This window comes from Leptonotus elevatus, chromosome 1 (genome assembly GCF_054856555.1).
Source record: "Leptonotus elevatus isolate MCC_2025b chromosome 1, RoL_Lele_1.0, whole genome shotgun sequence".
In the NCBI taxonomy this organism is placed as follows: Eukaryota; Metazoa; Chordata; class Actinopteri; order Syngnathiformes; family Syngnathidae; genus Leptonotus; species Leptonotus elevatus.
In genome coordinates this window covers 15436148-15457737 of record NC_141239.1, presented here as the reverse complement: position 1 = coordinate 15457737, position 21590 = coordinate 15436148, and the positions used below count along the sequence as shown (strand labels likewise).

At 41.4% G+C, this 21590-nt stretch overlaps 1 protein-coding gene and 1 long non-coding RNA gene across 9 annotated transcripts in view; both read right to left on the bottom strand.

Moving 5' to 3' along the window:
- parp2 (poly (ADP-ribose) polymerase 2) overlaps positions 1-21590 on the bottom strand; it is a 29170-nt gene that overhangs the window by 3674 nt on the left and 3906 nt on the right. For 3 of the 6 annotated variants that reach the window (XM_086077032.1, XM_086077022.1, XM_086077014.1), the window contains exons 4-17: positions 8770-8840; positions 8625-8675; positions 8457-8553; positions 8316-8391; positions 8139-8241; positions 6829-6982; positions 6499-6637; positions 6107-6170; positions 5245-5382; positions 5028-5155; positions 4849-4948; positions 3986-4084; positions 3789-3913; positions 2877-3047 (exon numbers count right to left, since the gene is read on the bottom strand). In XM_086077032.1, coding sequence (XP_085933158.1) covers positions 2877-3047; positions 3789-3913; positions 3986-4084; positions 4849-4948; positions 5028-5155; positions 5245-5382; positions 6107-6170; positions 6499-6637; positions 6829-6982; positions 8139-8241; positions 8316-8391; positions 8457-8553; positions 8625-8675; positions 8770-8840 — 1516 coding nt within the window. Of the gene's footprint in view, positions 1-2672; positions 3048-3788; positions 3914-3985; positions 4085-4848; positions 4949-5027; positions 5156-5244; positions 5383-6106; positions 6171-6498; positions 6638-6828; positions 6983-8138; positions 8242-8315; positions 8392-8456; positions 8554-8624; positions 8676-8769; positions 8841-21590 lie in introns of those variants that run through there. The other 3 variants (XM_086077060.1, XM_086077052.1, XM_086077043.1) reach the window with 1 other exon arrangement.
- On the bottom strand, positions 10489-21570 carry LOC147181025 (uncharacterized). 3 transcript variants are annotated; one of them, XR_015094926.1, is made up of 5 exons: positions 21075-21570; positions 19064-19255; positions 13123-13242; positions 11127-11198; positions 10489-10972 (listed from the first exon to the last, which is right to left on the bottom strand). It is a non-coding gene; the product is annotated as an uncharacterized LOC147181025 (long non-coding RNA). The 3 variants fall into 3 exon arrangements; XR_015094925.1 differs by lacking the exon at positions 21075-21570 and adding an exon at positions 19694-21042; XR_015094929.1 differs by lacking the exon at positions 21075-21570 and adding an exon at positions 20203-21042.

The window sequence follows — 21590 nt, the reverse complement described above, 5'->3', positions numbered from 1 at the left end:
ATGTTTATATCATATACATCCTTGCTCCAAAAATACAAAATCAAAAACGGAAATTTTTTACATTATCTGCAAGTTAAAAGTATGATAAAGAAACAAATTCCAACACTTCGGGGTACGCTCCAACCGCCTGTTTTAGCTAAAGATATTACCAAGCTTTCTCCGACAACAACAAAAAACCTCTCAAAAATATATAAGTTACTTTCATATACTGATAAAACGTCTTTACTAATCTCGAAATGGGAGACAGACTTGTATATAGCTTCGGAATCTGACTTTTGTGAAAACGTATATAAAATGACAAAACACACAAATTTACAACTTATCCAATATAAATTTATTCATAGAACATACATTACTCAATAAATGATGAAGAAAATGGGACTCTGAGACTCCAACATTTGTCTCCAGTGTTTCCAAAACACTACAGACACTTATTTTCATGCTTTATGGTTATGTACTCCGGTTATGTGTTTCTGGACTAAAGTCTTAGAAAAACGTTCCGCTGTCTTGGACTGTAGGATACCTTTATCTCCAAACTTGTGTTTGCTAGGTGACTTAACAACTGACTTAGCACATAAACAATTTCAATATACACTTGTAGCCCCTACTATCGCAAAAAAACCAAAAAATAAACAAACTCTGAATATCGACCAATGGTCTAACCTCCTCATAAATCACATTTTAATGGAAAAAATATCTGCCTCAAATAAAAACCAAATATCAAAATTTAAAGAAACATGGTCTACGTATATAGAATATTTTAACCTAAACCTGGTTACTTAATTCTGCCTGTTAGCGAGAGCCACCGCAGCGTGATAACTTGCATTGATGTTTCTGTATTTGGCAATTTGTAACTAATGGTTGTGTTTTTATAGTCAGGAACCCGGCTGCTGCCAACAGGATCGAGCAGATTTGCCTCCAATGGGCCCTAAGGGTTAATATTCGGATTCACTGCATGCCAGTGGGTTAATTCTGTGGGTGCTGTCCCCCCTGGCTGGGCGTGGGCGGGTCTGCCCCTCTGTTGGCTGCTGGGTGGCGGCTGCGTCTTGGCCGTTCCCTGGGTCTCTTGGGGGGTGCTGCGTTGCGGGGCTCTCCCTGGTGTCCGGGGCGGCGCCGCCCGTCGCTCCGGGCCCGGCGACGCGGTTCGGGGCCTGTGGGCCGCCGGGGTGCACCGTGGTTCCCTCTCCCCTCCCCCTTCCTCCCCCTTGCTGCCTCTCCCTCCTCGCCTCTCCCCGCCCGTCCTCCGCCTCCCTGTCCCTTTTCCCTCGTCACCCTTCTTCCTCCACTCCCCCTCTCTCTGCGTCCCTGCCGCTGCCCCCTGCCCTTCTTGTCGTCTCCTTCCCCCGTCCCTTCCCCCTCCCCTGTCCGCCTTCCTCCCCCTCCCCTGAGCCGGGGGCTCCATCCGTGGCCCGGATCTCGGGGCTCCGGGGGCCGGGCGAGTGGGAGGGGTGGTGTTGTGCCCGCCCCGCTCCGGTCGACCTCCTGGCACCTCGGGCGGGCCCCAGTACCCGTGGGGCGAGCCCTATCGCCCGCCGGGCTGGTCCCATATGCCCGCCGGGGTCCCGGTGGGGTGGGTGGGGGTTTGGTGGGCGGGTGCGCCTCCTGTATAGAGCAGTGCTGTAATCCCCTGTCCGTGTCCGCGCCACCGGTGGGGGTGGGTGGCTTGGTTGGGGATGGGGGGTGTCTGGGGGCGTCTATGGGCCGGTGGGGTGCCTGGCGGGCCTCCTGTGCCCCGTCCTGCTGCGTTGGGGGCGCGGGCCGTGTTGGGGTGCGCTCCTGGCTCCTGGGTTTGCTCTCCTGCCGGTGGCCCCTGCGGGGTTGTCCCTTGGCGCTGCCAAGGCCTGGGGGGCTCTGGGGGGTTGTGCTTGCTCTGTCCTGGCCGGGGTCGACGGCGCCCCTCTTTGGTGGAGATTTTCATGCATGCCAGATCCACCACACCAGCATCTATCGAAATTCAAACACAATCTGCTTCTTCCTCTGGTCGTTGAATCGGTGGAAGCTGATGTCTGTGGATCTCACTCTGCTTCGTCTGTCCTTCCTTCCTTTCCTCGGTCTCTCCGGTTTGTTGGAGTTTAGATGTTTCTGGGGTTGGTGAAAGACTGGTTGGTGGCCCGGTGGATGGTGGGTGGTGTCTGGTCGTTGCTGGATTTCACTTTCCTTTCTTTTCTTTGGTCCTTCCTCAGGTCTCCTGGCAACCTCGCGACTAACTGGATTCTGAAGTATTCGGTTTAGGTGAACAGTATGGGATTTTTAATAGGTTTTAGGTGAACTAATGAGTACACACTCACACGTGCACACACACGCACATTCAAAATAAAAAAAAATAAAAAAGAGAGAGCAATGATGACATGTCTAATCAATAAAATTACCGAATGAACAATACTGAGCTCTCAGAAAAAAAATAAAATAATAATAAAATAAATAAAGGTTTCAAGCGATTTAAAATGAGTTATAAAACAAGGTTAGGGCTTCAAATGAGGTTTCAAGCCTGGGTTAGGATTTCCAGATTTCAATCAATGGTTAGGGATTCAAATGGCCAATTCCATAAATATACACAATAAACATCCTCACAATATACAGAGGATACAAAAAGTCTACACACTCCTGTTCAAATGCAAGGCTTTTGTTATATAAATATATATGTATTAAAACAAAAAACAGACCAAAATAAATAATTGAAAAACACTTTTCACCTTTAATGTGTGCCTACAGTAAATAAGACTTCATATGCATATTTTCAAACTGGAGTATTTTGGATGCTAACAGCTGAATTTATTGCAACATTCCTCGATGTGAGGCACATTAGTAAGCAGTAAAATATTCTAGCATGACATGATGCTGTCCCATAAAGACACGTTCACATAAGCGTAGGTTACCACAGGGAGGCATAGTTGAAGTTGACCCTCAGCAGGTAGCGCATGCGCGTCTGAGCCGGGTTGTACACGATGAATTCGTTGTACAGGAGCGAGTAAGCTACGTCCTTAGACAACCCAGCCGTCTTCTTTGTCGTCTTGACGCCAGGGCCCATCGGAACCGTCATGCCCTTCCTGAGAAATGTCCAACAATTAATAAATGAATGTGACACAAGGACAAACATAACATGGTTCCTGTTGGGAACATTATAGATGTTACTGCGAAATAAAACGGTTTAATTTGACCAGGAACATCAATGCTGTTGCCCGGGTCAAACTGACCCATCACTATTGTTCTTGAGGACCAAACTTAACAGTACTGTTACATGCGCCCCAGGTTAAAATTTACCCGGAAATATTGTGGTTCCTGAGAAACAAACTGAACAAGTGACGCTGGTAAAAATGACCAGGGATTATTATTGATTTTCCCTGATGAACACACCTTGGGTCAAACTGACCCAAGAATATTACTGCTTTTGAAGAAGGAGACAAAAACAAGGTGAAACACATCCTGGGTCAAATGTACTTGGGTAATATGATGGCTTTTCATTGGTTAAACATGGTATGGGTCAAATTGACCCGGTCAGTATTGCTTATCCTGAATATAAAAAGGTCTAGGTCAAATTGACCCTGGAATAATATTGCTACTCCTGAGAAACAAACCTAACAAGGAGGGTTACACATGCTCCGGGTCAAACTGACCCGGAACAGTACCACTTTCAATGAGTTAAAACACAGTAGTGTGTTAAATTGACCCAGGAACATTTGATCTGTTCATGAGAAACGAAAAGTGTAGGAGGGTTTACCACGCTACGGGTCAAACGGTTTGTTCCTGGGTCACATTGACAAATTGATGCATTGAGAACAAGTACTTACAGAGTGACGAAATTCTGAGGGTCAGGTCCAAGCTGCCCGATGCCCTTCGTACTGAGTTTGCCCGCTGGCAGGTTATTGGCGTTGTAGTTAGAGGCAAGGAGCTCGTTACTGTCTCCCAGGGCAACCTGTAAATACACGCATCAGCGGCCATTCGTACAAATGCAGAAACAAAACAGTTACCGATGCGAGTCGGATACCTCACACAGCAGCAGCAGTCCGACTTGGTTGTGGTTCCTGGCAAAACAGTAGTTGGCGCTCTTGGAAGACATGTCGGCGAAGTAGATGCCTTTGCCAAACTGCATTCATGCATACACAAAGTTTATGATTACAGACTATATTGTTTACAGATAACCTCCTTCGTGCAGGTAAAACTATTATCTATTTATCATGTGCAGTGTCACGTTATTATTGTACTCGATTACCTCCGCCAAGGCACACTTTTTTTTTTTGTCGATTTCAGTGAAACTTCATGTCAACAGTTTAAAATGTAACATACATGTTATACAGTAAATGGATATAAATAAAGACAAAAGCGAATCAGTACCAACATAAAATAAAAATGAGTATATACAAATTTTCATTAAAATACAGAAAAAAAATTGACATTTCTAAAAACAAATAAATACAGAAAATTAAAACCTATAACAAGTAAATGAAATAGAAAATATGCATGTAGTACAAAATAAATAACATAAATCAAAATCAAAATGTATCCATAAAAACCATAAGTCTAAAATACACTTAGAACTAAATAACAGAAAATACATAAACAAAAGTGTAATTATAGGCCACTGTACCATTATATGCAGCTTGAACACTGCACTGAAATACAAGCAAATTGAAACTAATAAATAATTCAACTAAAATGAAATGCACTTAATTTAAAAAAAATATTGTACCAAAAGAATTTTTGGGAAACCAACTCAGTGTTTCTTTCGCATGCCACCAGAGGGAGCCCACCTATCACACTGAGAATCACTATCCTTGACGGTGATTGTTCACTCATTAATTTCACAAACGCCTCAGCGGATGTCTGTGCTCACAAGATGATTTTCCCTACCATGTGACCTGTGACAGGAGCTTCAGGGGGCGCCACTCTCAGTCCCTGGCTGAGGATGCCCACCCAGTTAGAGAGACGGGACCCGTGCCACAGCAGCGTCCTGGCATAAAACAAACAACCAAACGATATCTATGGTGGTAGACGGCCAGCGGTTATCCCGCCCGCTCTGCCATCCAGACCTGTTGTGAATGTGTGACAGGAAGTGGCTGCTCTCGCCATCGCGGTCCACGGCAAAGACGTCCATCACTCTCATTGTGTAGTCGCAGTGCGTAGAGGCGTGCGTGGACTGCAGGTACTTTTCGATCACCTTTGCGTGAAAAAATGCAAAAGGAAAACAAATAGTCAAAGACATCAATGACACGCTGGTAGAAAGGCCTCCCAACTCGAAAAGTGAACCTTGTATTCTTCGCCGATGGGGTCCAGGGGCTCAAGCAGGCAGTTGAGGGAGCGGTAGTGGCGGTCCAGAGGATGCTCGTCGTGGCCATCGCCGCCGCTCTCGACCATTTTCACCGCGATCTGGATGTCACTAAGGGCCTGAGAACAGGCACATTAAAAGGGAGTTTTAAGAGCTTTGTGCTAATTAAAGACCTCGCCTTTATTAAATGTGACACGCTATTTTCAGAAAATTGGTAATATTACGACACACAACTTGGGACCTCTCCTCTCCTTCAAAATTGTGCCGACAAGGAATTCAATATAGGCTTAACATTGCATCACAGTAATGGTACGAATAGTGAGTAAATGTAAGACTTTTTAGGCCACTTTTATCAAAACTAAGACCTCTTGTCTACAGATTTAATACTACAAAATTAGAGACAGATTTAATACTACAAAATTAAGGACCTCTCCTTCATTAATTGTGACAAACAGGAGCTGGGGACAACTTTATTTCACAAGATTTGTGTATTTTTTATATATATATATATATATATATATATATATATATATATATATATATATATATTATGGAATCTGCAGGTTTAAGGAAGGCACAAGTAAGAGTTTTTAAGAAAATAATAAAAAATTAAACACCTCTCCATTATATTTGACCACAATGAGCAGTCAAGGCAAATTCTCTACTATCGCTATCATTATAGCACAATATTTTGAAAGACTTCTAAGACCGCTGACCTCAAATTTAAGACCTTCCACTTATTAAAAGGTGACTCTCATGGGGGGGGGGGGGGGGGGGGTACATATATTTACATTCAAGCTACTTTAACACATGATTAATCGCACACCAAACTCAAAATGTTACCTCTAGCAACTCAATCTTTTTCTTCAGCTCGTCTTCTGTCCGGATGAGAGGTGGCGTTTTTAGCCTTGGGGGAGACAAAGGATAAAAGTTTACAAATACATACCGGTAAATAATCATTATCACCTTGTTAAATGAATGGCCGAAGTCATATTTTGATATAAATTCTTTTTTTCGCATGATGCTTGCCACCTCTGCTATAATGGGCTACATCTTTTAATTATTACTACTAATTAAAAAGATCATTCAATTCTACCCCTGAAATGAAATCCTTAGTAAATATAATCAGTATTTGGTTCAGTAAAAAAATAATAATACTGACGTGGGCCATTATTTCAGGAATTATTTTAGGAGGGTGACGATATGTTACTATAATAAAGTAGTATTCTTCGCACCCAAAATCATGCGGGATGCGGGTGTAAAACTGATTGCAAGCTTCCACCAGCTCGCGGCCACCATTTTTCCTCTTCAGACATGCCTCGATCCTCTTGAGAGCCGTATAGCCAGCGCTGATCTGCTCCGTGGTCAGCTTGCCTACAGTACAACATGATAGAATAGAATAAGCTGTGATATTTGTTTTAATACATCGAGACTGAATCCAACAAGTGCATGTAGAACCTGCAAGTGAATAATAAATGCAATATACTGGACGCAGGCGTAATTATGAGCAGCGGCTTCTTGCTAGATTTAACCACGTCGTGTGCACGCTATCGTTTTAGACTGACCAAGGGGAGCCTTGCGAATGTCAAACTTCATCTCCAGCACCACCTCTTCCATGGCTTTGACGTCACAGATGAGATCCAGCAGAGACTGGACCTTCACGTTCAGCTTGGAGGTCTTCTTCAGTGCTTCGGGGACCGTAGGGGTCGGCTTCTTCTCCTGCATACAGGAAAACAAATAGAGGGAAACAACACTTAATGGGCATGACAAGACAACATTCAGCGAGCGTCGAGGTCTAGAAACGTTAGTTCGTTAAAGCAACACTAAGGAACTTTTTAACCTTCAGAAAATATTTTCACAACTCTTCTGATGAACATTGACGTACAACTACCGTCGTTGAATGGTACCTTTGTCATGGCCTCAAGGGTCTATATCGCTTTTACTGACACTAAGCAAAAAAATACAAATGTGCTGACTGCTTCACGGCATACGTCACTTTCCCCTTCCATTACAAAGACGGAAGTCGATTCGAATGTCTACCCGCGACTGCTGCTGTCATGGCAGAAGATGGAAAACAACCGAAAAGGTTTGTCTGAGCCGACAAAAAGAAAAAGAAAAAAGGGAAGCTACCCTGATAAAAGGACAGTCAAGGATCAACGTTGGCCCGGCTTTCACCCACTGGAATGAGCTCAAAGACAACGCTATGCGCTGGTCCTCATGAGAAATGTGGTCTTCGTTCAGGCAAAACACTGCCGCTTTTGTCCATATGGAAGAAAACTCAAAGTTCCTTAGTGTTGCATTCAACATTTGAAGGAAAAAAGAGGTAGAAAAAAGATAATTAAAGAAAAAACATTTAATGGGGAAAAATTATTTAAAAAATGGAAAACTATTTTTTTATGACAAAAAAGAGACAAATAGAGCTAAAAAATAAATTAAAAAAGAAGCAGAAAAGGATTTTATTTAATACAAACAAGAAAAAGGCAGGAAAGGGGAACAACATAAAATGGTATGGGCAAACGGAAAAAAGAACGAGAGGGAAAATCATTTTGAAAAGGAGAATAAAAACGACAAAAGCAAAGAGAAAAAAATTGGGGAACAATGAGAACAACTTGAAAAAGACATTTGAAAAAATAAAAACACAAAAAAAGGGGGGAACGGATGCAAATGATAAAAGAAAAAAAAGAGTAAAATAGAAAAAGGGAGAAAAAAAGACTAATAAATAAAACTTGAAAAATGAGAAAAGCCAAGAGTTTAAAATGAAAAAAAGGGGGAACTTAGTAGAGAATGTAAAATGTGGGAAACAAATTAAAAATGGTGAAAAGGGGGAAAAAATAATTTTTTTTATCTTAACATTTAAATAAAAATAAAAAACTACCTCTGAACTTGTGCTGTAGTCCACATAGACCATGTCGTACTTTCCAGCCACCTTCTCAAAGCTCGCCCTGCCCTCCCACACATTGTTGGTCTTATCCAAGAACCTGAAGCCAAAACCCCCCCCCACAATTAACCATTTTTAAAAATCCACGTAGTGACCAGTCAACCATCATCTCACTTTTTCTTGAAGATATCTTTGGCCTTCAGCAGATCACCACCACAAGACGCCATGCTGGACTGACCCACTTTGCCCACTGGGGGACACCAAAGAGTCAGTTTAAAAATGTAAAAACATTTGAGCGCACCACAAAGCACTCACCTCTGCCCCACCTCATCCACACACTGAACACCTTGGCCACGTCATCCTCAAGCAGCTGGATCAAGTAATATTTGTTGTTGTTTACCTGAAGATTGGTCTACAGAAAACAAAAGAAAACAAAAGCTGGCTTCTTTGCACAACTTCAAATAAAGTCTCAAAGCAATTTACTTGGTTCATCATCACGTCGTAAACGTCCGCTCCTTCGCTGTAAACGTGGGCCTGCCCCGAAAGACACAAATACTCACATTAACCCCAACCCAAACCCTTCTCAGCGTAAAATGTAGCCACGTTTGTTTTATTTGGGAGCGGTTACCTTCCCGAGCTTAGCTTTGCATTCCACATCCACCGGCGCTTTTCCCTTCATGACAACTGTCTTCACAACTTCTGGAATGAGAATGAAACACACCAGGTATGAGTGGCAACGTGACAAGATTTCCCAAACTATGTCTCAACTCACCTCAACTTGAGAACAGTGCACCAAGAATTTTCAAAATCGGAAAAAGGGTTACACAATTGTTTTTTGGAGGAATGTTGTTCTATATTGCTTATAGAAAATCTAAACAGTACAAAACAGTACAACCCCCTTGTATATCTGGCCAGCGTAGATTTTTGCTATGGGCAATGAGGGCGATCGCTCAGGGCGCACAACAGATGACCCCGGAGTCAAGTGTGTGTGTGTGTGGGGGGGGATTGCGACTGCAGAGGGGGGAGGAAGCGAGGGATAGACAAACTTGTCGGTCGAGAGTCGGCATGAAGTGAACACGTCACACATCAGTGAATGTTGTGCCCAAGCAAGACACAAGACGGTGCATCCAAAGTCCTATATTAACGTTGGAAATAATGGTATCGGTTACTCGTTAGTACTTGCCGATGCCACTAATGTAATGCAGTATCAGGGCCTCTGCAGATACTGGTATCGGAACAACACTAGTTAGAGGATTGTAGAGACATTTGAAGCGTTCATCCATGTTTTTGTTTTTTTAAACAAAATCCATCCAAGCCACTTGTCACGCTGCTAGTGTAAGGATCAAACACATAAAAAAATTTTTTTATGTAAACACTAAGGCTAGTTCACACTGCAGGGCGTGATGCCCAATTCAGATTTTTTTTGTTAAATCCGATCTTTTTATGGACTGTTCACATTACAAAAACAAATGTGACTTCAATGTGAACGCAACGCGCCCGTGATGTTAGTTGCATGCGCAAAGAGCACACATCTATTGATGTGCACCCAAAACAAATGACGTCACGTTGCAGACTTTACGTAAATAAATAAGGCCCGTCTCGACGCAACGTTCTCTCTCCAGCCAAGCCGCCACGCGCTACTGATTGGTGGGCTGGTGTTAAGCGTTGGATTCATGTGTCTTGCCTGCATAAATTATGCAAATTAAGCTGTGCGAACGCCCGCTCTCGATTGGTTGACTGTTTTCACGATCGCTCATGTTTGGCTGCTGTCCTCGGCTTCCTCGAGCGTCAGTGTTTACAATCAGAGCAGAAACCCGTCAAACAAGCATTTGGACAATTGTAAATTTAAGAAAGGCATCAAACAATTAATTTACTATCAATAAAAAGTATAGATTAATTTGATAATCAGTAAATCAATGCACCTCTAAAATTGATTATGATTCAGTGACTGGTTTGGTCTACAGAATGTAAGAAAATTAACATAAATGTTGATTATTGTTTTCCAAAGTAAACACAGATGGCCTTATTTTGATTCAAAATGAAGATAAGATAAGATAATCAAGTCTGCTTTCATGGAGGACTTCAGAAATCTGAGAATATTTACTGTCGAGTGGCTGGAATTTCGAGGATCCGCCGCAGCTGCAAATAATTGTCTCTTAAGGATACCAATTGTCAAAATAGCTGGCAATTAATTTTGTTATTTGATTAAGCATTGCACCCCTATCGTGAAGTCATAAAGCTTCACTTTCAGAATAGGTAACCTGTAAAACGTATATGGACCGCATTTAGCATATAAACAAACATAACTGTACAATGCAGACAAATACTGAAATAAAACTGACGGACCTGAACTTTTGATGTGACTCAAATATCAATCATGACATAATGGAGGTACAAAGGGTTGTTTACGCATGTATAAACTTTATTTTGTTAACAAAAAGTGTAAAAAGTCAACATAGTAAAATAAAGTGGTTTTCTTATACTGCAATTTCACATTTTTCATCAGAATAGGAAAAAAAAAAAAGATAAAAAATACAAGCCTGTTCACTTTTTAGTAGCATTGTCACTCAGACATTTGTTCCAGTTGTTTCAAAGTTACCGTTGTAGTGTCGCCTCGTAAATCAATTTATTAATTTCAAATTTGACCCGTTCCTTGTGTTGGGGTGGCATTCGTTGCAGTGAGGGAACCAGGCTTTTCAGGAACAGCTCATCTTCAGAGGGACGGGGGCGTGGAGCAGAGTAAATATGCCGTTTTAACAAACTTAACAGTTGTTCCAGAATTTCACTTTCCTTATCACACGCTGTAGCGCTCCTTTTACCGTTTCTCATTTCTGTAGGAAATATTCGGGAAAGTTTACATTCATTATTGAAATGAGTGCACAACAAAGATGGAAGCAAAAATAAATAGTGCATAACTTTAAGTGGTTAAGTATGTAACTATTATCGATTATTTATACCATAAAAATCCTATCCAAGTATACGTACCCACAGACGATCTTTTGACAGAAGCCGCACTTTGGGGCTTCTGTTCACCCTCACCCAACAGATCCAATTCATCTGTAAATAAAAATAAATAAATGGAGAGTGTGTGTTTGTGCGAGTGTGTTAGAGAGAGATGGCCAGACAGAGGGCCTCATTAAATGTGCAGAAATGTTGCTACTCTGCACATAAGTTTGAACGTGAATGCAAAATCACTGTCAAGTCCATATTGCAATTTTACGTGATTTAAACGAAAACTAATGAAAACTATTTTCTTTACCCCACTGTGTGTACAATTGGGTTTCCATCCAAATGTTTTAAAATGTTTAAGCGAATTTAGTGAAAATGAGCAAAACGAACATGTGACTTATGCCCGTTAGCATTTGTTGTTATTTTGCGAATATTGAGCAGAGGATGATATCATGAGAGCATGTCTCTGCCACAACACGCAAGGCTGACCGTCAACAAAAGATGTTCGATGTCCAGAAATACTTCAATTTCTTCGTCCCCCAAATATACTGGTACCTATAATTAGCCTCCACCAACTAATATTATTAAAATATGCGCATCCAGTCAAAACATGAGCTATGTTGTCCGGTCCTGTCATTATTTACAGGGCTTTAAGTAAAAAAAATAAATCCTGAGCCTGAACTTTTTCCGAGGAGCGGTGGTGCAGTGTCCAACGTGCTGATTCCTTGTTCGACAGACATCAAGCCATCGCAATTGGATTTGTGGGCGTGTATGGACTGGCCATTTGGTAAACTCATGAAATTCCCGATGGCCAGTCCTCCCCAAGTGTCAGGTCATCTCTTTCATTATCCACTTATATTATGTACAGTACAGTATAATAGCACTACGGGTTGCAGTCCCCTTTAGTGCTGCAACTATCGAATATTTAGGTATTCAAATTTTCTACGGAAAATTCTATTGAATGATCAGGTATTTGGATAAAAAAAAATTCACATGGTAAAATAACAATTATAAATACAGAAGACATAAAAAAAATATATTTCTACTTAATAATGATCGACCAAGTTTCTTTTCTAGATAATTTACTTTATTTTTTTATTTTTTTAACTTAAATTGTGCTTAACAGCACATTATTTTCCTGTCTAGAAAGTTCGAGAGATTTTCGACAAATCTCTCCCCAAGGATTTTGGAATGACCTTCCGTTAAATATGAGGAATCTTCCCTCTCTACCCACTCTTAAAAAACATCTTTGTTCTTTGCCGTTTGACTCATCATTGTTTCAATGTTTTATGGTGCCTGCTGTATTTTATTATTTATTTATTTATTTTATTGACTTACCTACTTGTGTTATTTTATTGACTTATTCATTTACCCACTTAAGATAATTATTCATGTATTTGGTGTTATTTTTGTTTTACCTGTCTTAATTCCATGACTGATTTTACTCCATGTAGAACACTTTGTATGAAATAAAATTCCGAGTTAAGTAGTTTTTGGTCTGTGAGACAAAGTGACGTCAGAACCACAGGTGTGATTTTGCCGACTGTCAAGTGCACAATTGAGTGAGCTCGGTTTATTAAACTGATCTTTAGGAACGGCAACTGTGTCTGGCTTTCAGTATCAAAGTGTGCAAATCATCACGTCGATTAGGCTGCCTTTGAAAAGTGCAAAACACTGGCAACAGGCGACGTGCAATACATAGCCAGCGTAATTAAGTCTTTGTTAATTTGGCGATTCGAACGTGATTTCTGTACGAAGTTGTTGTGTTGACTTTGGTTTAATTGTTTACACAGGCAATAAGAACGGCAGACACACGTTCCGCAGGACTCGTCAAGTCATCCGTTTCGCCGCGACTGGCAAAACGCTTCAAAAACGCTATTTTTGCATACGCATGGTCTAAAGAGGTTCTAAATGTATTTGCAGAATATGTAAACAAATTCATATAACACATTTCAAGTACGAATATATTGATGAATGTTTGTATTTGCGCGTACACAAGGTTAGTCAATGAGGCTCAGAGAGAGTGACCAACCTTCTGTGTCAATCTCGGATTGCCCCGTAGCCTCTGGATCGTCTTCCTGTGCCAGTCCTGTTGTCGTCTCTTGCGCCTTCCGTTCGTTCCTTAAATGCAGGTCACTGAGGCGTCTTTCCTCTAACAGACAAAAACAAAAAACAAAACATCAACATCGCTACATAGTCAAAAAAATCATTAACATTTGAGGCAAGACAACGCGCAAATTAACCAGAAAGTTCAGTCAAATTGACCCACACAACGGATGAAAATATTAGGGATAGACCGATAATCGGCTAGGTAGATAATTGGCGCCGATATTCAGAATTTAGGGCGCTTTTCTCCTCAGTCTGCTCTGAGTCAGCGGCTGTTGACTCCCTGCAGCATTGGCCCGCCCACAGCATCATCTGATTGGTTGCTCGTGCAGTGCTAACAGCCAATAAGCAGCAATTAGCGGCTATTTGGGAGTTATCCCAGGGTTAGCGTGCAGGTGAACAGTTAGCCCACGAGCTAACCGTTAGCTCGCGAATTAGCGGCTATTAGCCCGCGAGCTAACCAGCTAGCTTGCAAATGAACGGCTATTAGGTTAGCCCGTGAGCTAATGGTTAGCTTGCGGGCTAACCTAATAACCATTTTTTTAGCGGCTATTTGGGAGTTAGCCCGCGAATTAGTGACTATTTGGGAGTTGGCATTATAGTTGGTGCAAGAGCTGATGGCAAACAAAAAAAACCTTTAAGATGTTGCAAATCACAAAAGCTGTTTAATAAACATGTGCTTGAAGGCATTTAAGCAGTCAAGTGCTGGAGTTTTTATTATTATTCTATTATTAAAAATGTTGACACCAACTTTTTTTTTTCCTGCAAATGTATATCGGCTTCAAATATCGATTATCGGCCTCCCTGAAGCGTATCGAAAAAAAGAAAATGCGCATTTTGGCAATGGAAACAGGTTTTGCGAATAAGCGACAAGACCAGATATACGTCGCACGTTTTGACCGATACTACGTCACACGCACGTTTGTAGTCACAATAACTGGCGGCTGATAAGTAAGATATGTTTGGGGAGACGAAGAAACACGAGTCTTTTTAGAATTAAAGAAAAAAAACATGAATGCAATTTTAGATGGCTTTATTAACATCAGCTCTCAATGCAACGACACACTTCACTTACATGCGGGAGGGAAGCCAACAAGACAAACTACTTCCGTTCAGTCCGTCAAAACCAACATTCCCACCTGGACCTCCCCATTGTCCCAAAGTTCCGTCACTACAACGTCATCTCGCGACGCATATTTGCAAAAGAAGAGAGGACGGAAACGGGCATAAGTCGCATGTCCGTTTTGCGCATTTTCACAAAATTCGCATAAAAATGTCGAAACATTTGGATGGAAACCTGGCTAGTTTCAACTCTCTGGTTTTCAGTTTCACTTCTCTCTTTTTTTTTTTTCAGTTTCAACTTATTGGCAGTGTTTTAACGTGGGGGGGCGGGGTTGTGGTTGGAGGCGGGGCTTTGAGCGCAAGAACGCCTTCCAGCTTTTCAGGAGAGGAGAGAGGAGAGCACGCCCTTTGTTGGCTTAAGGCAATATTCATGGATACAAGTTCGCCAGGAACCCCTAAACGAATTCATTAGGACTATAATGTCAATCTCAAGAGTGTAGGTAGTAGTTATTTAAAAAAAAAAAAAAAAAAATCTACACTCACTCACAAATATAAACATGCTCTCCCAGGTGGGGAAGCAAACTCATGCCGCCCACATTGAAGGCAAGCGATGATACAGAGTGTAGGTAGTACTACGTAGTAGTGGTATTACAGTATTTAGTTTGTATTTAGCTGTTCCAGCAGCACAATACTTGGCATAGACATAAAAACAAAAATGAAATGCATGGCAGTAAATAATACAAGATGAATTTTTTTAAATATATTTTGGGGAAAAGTGTTGCTATACAGTCAAAATTAAATATAGTGTCAGCATAGGAACTCCATTAGCACAATTCCATTGCAAGTGCCTACACGATTTTATTTTGTCATGAAAATAACAATTTATGGTAGTTAAGAATTAAAAACACAAAACAATACAAGAGGAATTTTTTTTTAGAGGAAAAGCTCACATTACATGAAAGCTATCACGGTTTAACAATTATTACGTATTATGTAAAAACTTGAAAATTATCAGTTAAAAGTGTGAATCTTATGTAAAACAGTATCATGTAAAAAATGTGAAAATGATCCCGTAAATAAAACGTGAAACTCAATGTTGAAAACCGGAAGTTCCTACGCAAGTTCATTTTGGAACGAGCACCATCTATTTCCTGCCCTGGCAGCATCGCATCGCGACAGTTGAGCCAACCTCACAGTGGAGGTCTGCATCCATCCAGTATGTGCTAGTCAGTAATCACAGGCAAAAGCAATACAATACGCAGTTTGTTTTACCGTTTAAAAGGAAGCATTTGCATTGCGTTGCATTGTGTTGTGTTAGTATCAGAAATGTTCGGAATTATCAATACTGTATATATAATTTACCCCTACACAAAACAGCAATTATTTTCATCGTCACAAAACAACAATTATTTTCTCCTTCAAAAATCTAAACGACTCACCAAGCAACTCGTCGGCGAGTTCTCACCGTCTTTTCTTCTTTACATGTTTGCTTCCACTGCAGTGCTGTTTCAGCGAAAGCCAACCTCCCCTACTGTAGCTGATCACTTTCCCATCGCAAAGACGGCAAATCGCTTTCCCCGGATCTCGGTGTTTAAAAAAGAACTCCGAGAGACGGCATCCATCAACCTGCTTATCCAGCCAGGACCAATTCCATGGTTTCTTGATCCCTGCATCTAAGCCTGACACTGTTCCGCTATCTCTTTTATGGAGGATGCATTTTTGCCACGACATGTTGAATTAAGTCTAACGTATAAAAAAACAAAGACACCGAGGGCAGCCAAAACGCGTTTTATAGCAAAAAACACGTTTTATAGCAAAAAACACGTTTTATCGCAAAAAACACGTTTTATAGCAAAAAACACGTTTTATCGCAAGGGTGCGGCCATATTATAGGTACGAGACAATGAGCCGACTCCGCCCATATTCGTGACGCCATATTTGTGTGACACGTCACGCCAAGTCGGTTTGAGCTCCTCTCAGAGAACGCTCTGGCTGGTTAAAATATTGTTTTTTTGTACGATGCCGACGAAAATGGTACATGCCAAAATTTCAAAGATGGCGTCTTCGTTCTGCTCGGATCCTTTCCTTAATTCTCTACATGTTGACGAAATGTAAAAAGCATTTTGTGCCTTTATTCAAGCTATTTTCACTGACAATGAGTTTTGTTTTTTTTGTCACGTAACCTACATATCGTGTTCTCGTGCGTTATGAATTCCCGAACGAGAACAAGCTTCGTATTCTGGTATTTTTTTCTTAACCAAACATAATAGCAGATATCTAGTCCAGTTGTGCGCAAACCTTGGTGCCGCGCACGCGCATTTCTGGTACTGATGGTCCAAATAAACAGTTATGTCACCGGAAGAAAATATAAAAATTTAAAAACTGAGCATACGCCAATCAAGTACAGAAGTCACATTACAAACAATCCAAGCTTGTTTGTTGCATTTTTTTTTTTGTAGTTCATTTTTTTTTCTTTTTTTTTAAGAGCTCAGTATTTATTGTTCATTCGGAAATGTCATCATCATTGCTCTTTTATTATTATTATTATTTTTTTTTATATATATATATATATATATATTTTTTTTTTTTTGTGTGTGTGTGTGTGTGTGGGTGAGTATGTGTATGTGCGTGCGTGCGTGCGTGCGTGCGTGAGTGCGTGCGTGTATTTGTTAGCTCACCAGAAAACCTATTAGAAAAAATCTCATACCGTTCACCTAAACCGAACACCAGGAGACCCGAGGGGACCAAAGAAAACCAAGGAAGGTGAAATCCAGCACCGACCAGACACCCCCCACCAGAACTCCTCCCCAGCCCAAGAAACATCCAGACCCCAACAAATCCAAAAAACATAAAATCAGGGAGGCCTCAAGAGACCAAAGGAGAGACCGAGAAAAGGAAGGAAGGACAGACGAAGCCGCGTGAGATCCGCAGACACCAGCCTCCACCGATTCAATAACCTGAGGAGGAAACAGATTGTGTCTGAGTTTCGGTAGATGCTGGTGTGGTGGATCTGGCATGCATGAAAATCTCCACCAAAGAGGGGAGCCGTCGACCCCCGCCGGAACAGAGCAAGCGCAACACCTCAGGGCCCCCCAGGCCGCGGCAGCGCCAAAGGACGACCCCCGGGCCCCGCCAGGGCCACCGGCCGGAGAGCAAACCCAGGAGCAGGAGCGCCCCCCGCCCCAACACGGCCCGCGCTCCCGGCCCAACGCAGCAGGACGGGGCACTGCAGGCCCACCAGGCACCCCACCGGCCCCCAACCCCCGCACCCCCCACGACTCCCCGCCCCCCATCCACCCCCGCCACCCACCCCCAGACCGCAGCACTGCTCTATACTGCGGCCCCCAACCGATGGCACCCCCACACGCCCCCCCCCCCCCCCACAAGTTGTGTGGTGTATTAAAATTGGAGGGGAGTTGTAGGGTGAAGACCCTTTCTTTTCTTTCTTGAAGACCTTTTTGTAGTTCTTATAAACTAAAAACAGTGGGCGACACTTCGTGAATCTGCATCTATGGATACATTTTGGCTAACATTTTCATGATTAACACATCCAGATAATATGATTTATAGGGATGTTCAGTACCACTTTTTTTTAGACCGATACAGATACTCAAATCTTTAGTACTCACCGATACCAAGTGCCGTTACCATTAGTACTTATGATGCATGAAATTTCCCCAAAAACAATGACAGATATATATATTTTTAAATACCTATATATAGCAATTTGAGCACATTTCCTTAATATTACTTGAAATTATTGGCAATTATATTTTTTCAATTTGCTCATAAAAGTCATTTTGCATAGAGCACACAATAAAATGAATTTCAAAAAACAGATAAATAAAATGAAACAAATAATCCAGCGGCCAGAAAAAAAAGTCCCAATCAAAATATGTGGTTGTACAACTTCTTTTTAAGGAATACGGTGAAGTGCAAAGAATTCAATTCAATACAAAAGTGTTTCAAGTAATTTAGTAATATCTACCATGTTAAGAAATTATCAAGCTGTTTAGAGTGTGTGATGTTTAATTATATCTTGTTTTGATATCCATGCTTTTAATTTGGAAGGCTGCTCTGTATTTCCGTTTCCTGTTCGTCATTCATCTCATAGCAGTTCAGTAGTCAATGATAATATACGATATAATATACAAAGATCTGTCTGCACTTCAGAGCTAATTAAATTGTTGAGTACAACTGAATCCTTAATGGAGCCCCCTGTGGTGGTCAATAAATGCTAAATAACCATTTCAGCCTTTAGTTCCTGACTGAAAAACGGCCGCAAGAGCAGGGGCCGATAACAGTATCGATATCCGTCGCAAGTATTAAAACCGTGAAATGTGTCCTGGTATCGGTACTCGTCTATCCCTAATGATTTATGTAATGTGTTAACGGCGATGTCTGAATAGCTGTCCTCAATTGCTTCACCTGGATAAATAAAGTTTGAATAAAAAACAAACCTATTTGAGTAAATATTTTAGTTTTCTCTAGGACAATGCATTATTTTCCTAATTTTACTCAACTGTTCGCATCTTCAACTACTGCCTGACAAGTGCGAAACATGCTAAGTACAGTATTTATTTTTCTTTGTATAGATGGCCACATAGTAGTCCGAGTCAAACCATGCATTGTGTACACTAGTGTTTTTGTTCCATTTTTAACCGCACAAAACATTTACAGCTAAAAAATGTCCAAGACTAAAGCATCGCCTTCATTTAATTTGCACAATAAACATGTCAAGAATGTTGATTCAAAGTTGAATATACTATCATCATTCATTGTCTCCATTATTGGTTTGCACATACCTTGAAGCCAGCGCTGTCCAAACTCGGTCCTCAATCCAACGCACCTGTTCCAGTGAACAGGATCGTTATCAGGCTTATGCGTAGCTTGCTGATGAGCTTCAGGTGGGTTGGAGAAGAGAAACATCCAAAACCTGCAGCACTCCGGCCCTCGAGGACCGGGGCTTGCCACCCCTGCGGCTTAAGCAATTCAAGCTGGAAGGTAATGATGGTTTTATATGAGCATGCTGCTTGCAATGAGCTACGGTTTACACATGATCCGAATAATTGACGAAGAGTTATCGCAAAAATAAGCAGTGATTAGTCGATTATCAAAAACATCATTTGCGGCAGCCCAAGCTAGCTTGTTTCACTGTCAACTACAGGGAGTGCAGAATTATTAGGCAAATTAGTATTTTGACCACATCATCCTCTTTATGCATGTGGTCCCACTCCAAGCGCTATAGGCTTGCAAGCCTACTACCAATTAAGCATATCAGTGATGTGCATCTCTGTAATGAGAAAGGGTGTGGTCTAATGGCAAAAATATATTGATTGTAAATGTCATGGTGCCAACACATTTCAAAAAAAGTTGGGACAAGTAGCAATAAGAGGCTGGAAAAGTCAATTGCACACAGCTGGAAGACCAGTTACCACTAATGAGGTCCATTGGCAACTTGATTGGAGTATAAAAAGAGCTTCTCGGAGTGGCAGTGTCTCTCAGAAGCAAAGATGGATAGAGAATCACCAATTCCTCCAATGTTGTGCAGAAAGACAGTGGAGAAATATCAGAAAGGTGTTTACCAGTGAAATATTGCAAAAAGGTTGAAGTAACAATCATCTACAGTGCATTACATCATCCAAAGATTCAGAAAATCTGGAACAATCTCTATGTAAGGGTCAAGGCAGAAAAATCAGACTGGATGCCCATGATCTTCGGGCCCTTAAACGGCACTGCACCGCAAACAGGAATGCTTTACTGTAAGGGAAATCACAGAAAGGGCTCAGCAATACTTCCAGAAAACATTGTGGGCGAACACAATCCATTGTTTCAGATGAAACGCGACAGTACAAAGAAGAAGCCATTTCTAAAGCAGACCAAGAAGCGCAGGCGTTTCTCTAGGCCAGGGATTATTTCAAATGGAGCGTGGCAAAGTGGAAACCTGTTTTGTTGTCAGACATCTGGAAAGGCATCGGCAATGCAGAAAGGTATATTCAGATTGGAGAACAACACATGCTCCCATCCAGGCATCATCACTTTCGGAGAAGATCTTGCATTTCTCAACACGATAATGCCAGACCACATGCAGCACCAATTACAACATCATGGCTGCGTATGAAAAGGATCCGGGTATTGAAATGGCCAGCCTGCAGTCCACTTCTTTCACTTCTAGAGCACATTTGGCGCATCATAAAGGGGAAGGTGCAACAAAGAAAGCCCAAGACAGTTGAACAGTTAGAGAGACGCGTGTTAGACAAGAATGGGACAGCATAACGATTTGTAAACTTGAGAAACTTGTTTTCTCGATCCCCAGACGTTTGCAGACTGTTGTAAGAATAAGAGGGGATGCCTCACGGTGGTGAAAATGGCTTTGTCCCAATTTTTTGTAGATTTGTTGACACCATGGAATTTTAAATCAACATAGTTTTCCCTTCAAATGATACATTTTATCAGTAATTTTTTTAACCTATTCTCTATGTTCTATTCTGAATAAAATATTAAAATTTGCCACTTCCACATAATTGCATTCAGTTTTCATTCAGAATTTGTATAGTGTCCCAACTTTTTGGGAATTGGGCTTGTTTTTGTGTTTTGTTAAGTTGCCTAATAATTATGCACACACAATAGTCACCTGCACACGCAGATATCCTCCTAAGATACTAAAACTAAAAAAGCCCCACTCCAACTTCCAAAAATATTCAGCTTTGATATTTTATGAGTCGTTTGTGTTCACTGACAACATAATAAAATGAATCTTAAAAAATACAACTTGCCTAAATAATAATAATAAACAATTAACATAAATATACTTACCAGATACGGTAACTTCGTTGTCCCCCATTTTCCAGGCCAGCTCTTTTGTTTCCGTACAGTCCTGGCATCGGTAGCAGGAGTTAACAAAAAGCTCTGGGTGCCCACAAACAGCGGCGATCATTTTATCCTCCGTCGTTCTGCCCAACGACTCCGGGAAGTTGTGTAAGACGCAGAACATTCTCGACGCCGAATGGCTGTTGTGACGAAGCAGCACCCCAATTTGTGGCTCGCGTTGAAATTTTCAAACTTTCGCCTGACTCGCATTCAATCAAACACACCTTTCATAATACCCAGCATAAATTGATGCCTATTTGCGGCAATACATTAACTTTTTTTTTGTCATCGTATCGCACGGATAGATCACTTTGCATCTTAGCATGTTGAGCGCTAATGCGTGTCAGTTGTGGCCATGCAGCTAGTGTATAAATGTTTTATTTTGTTACCATTTGTAATAAAGTGATTGAAAGCACCCCGGTGGCTGAGTGCATCTGCTCAAGCACACCAGGTGTGCGAATC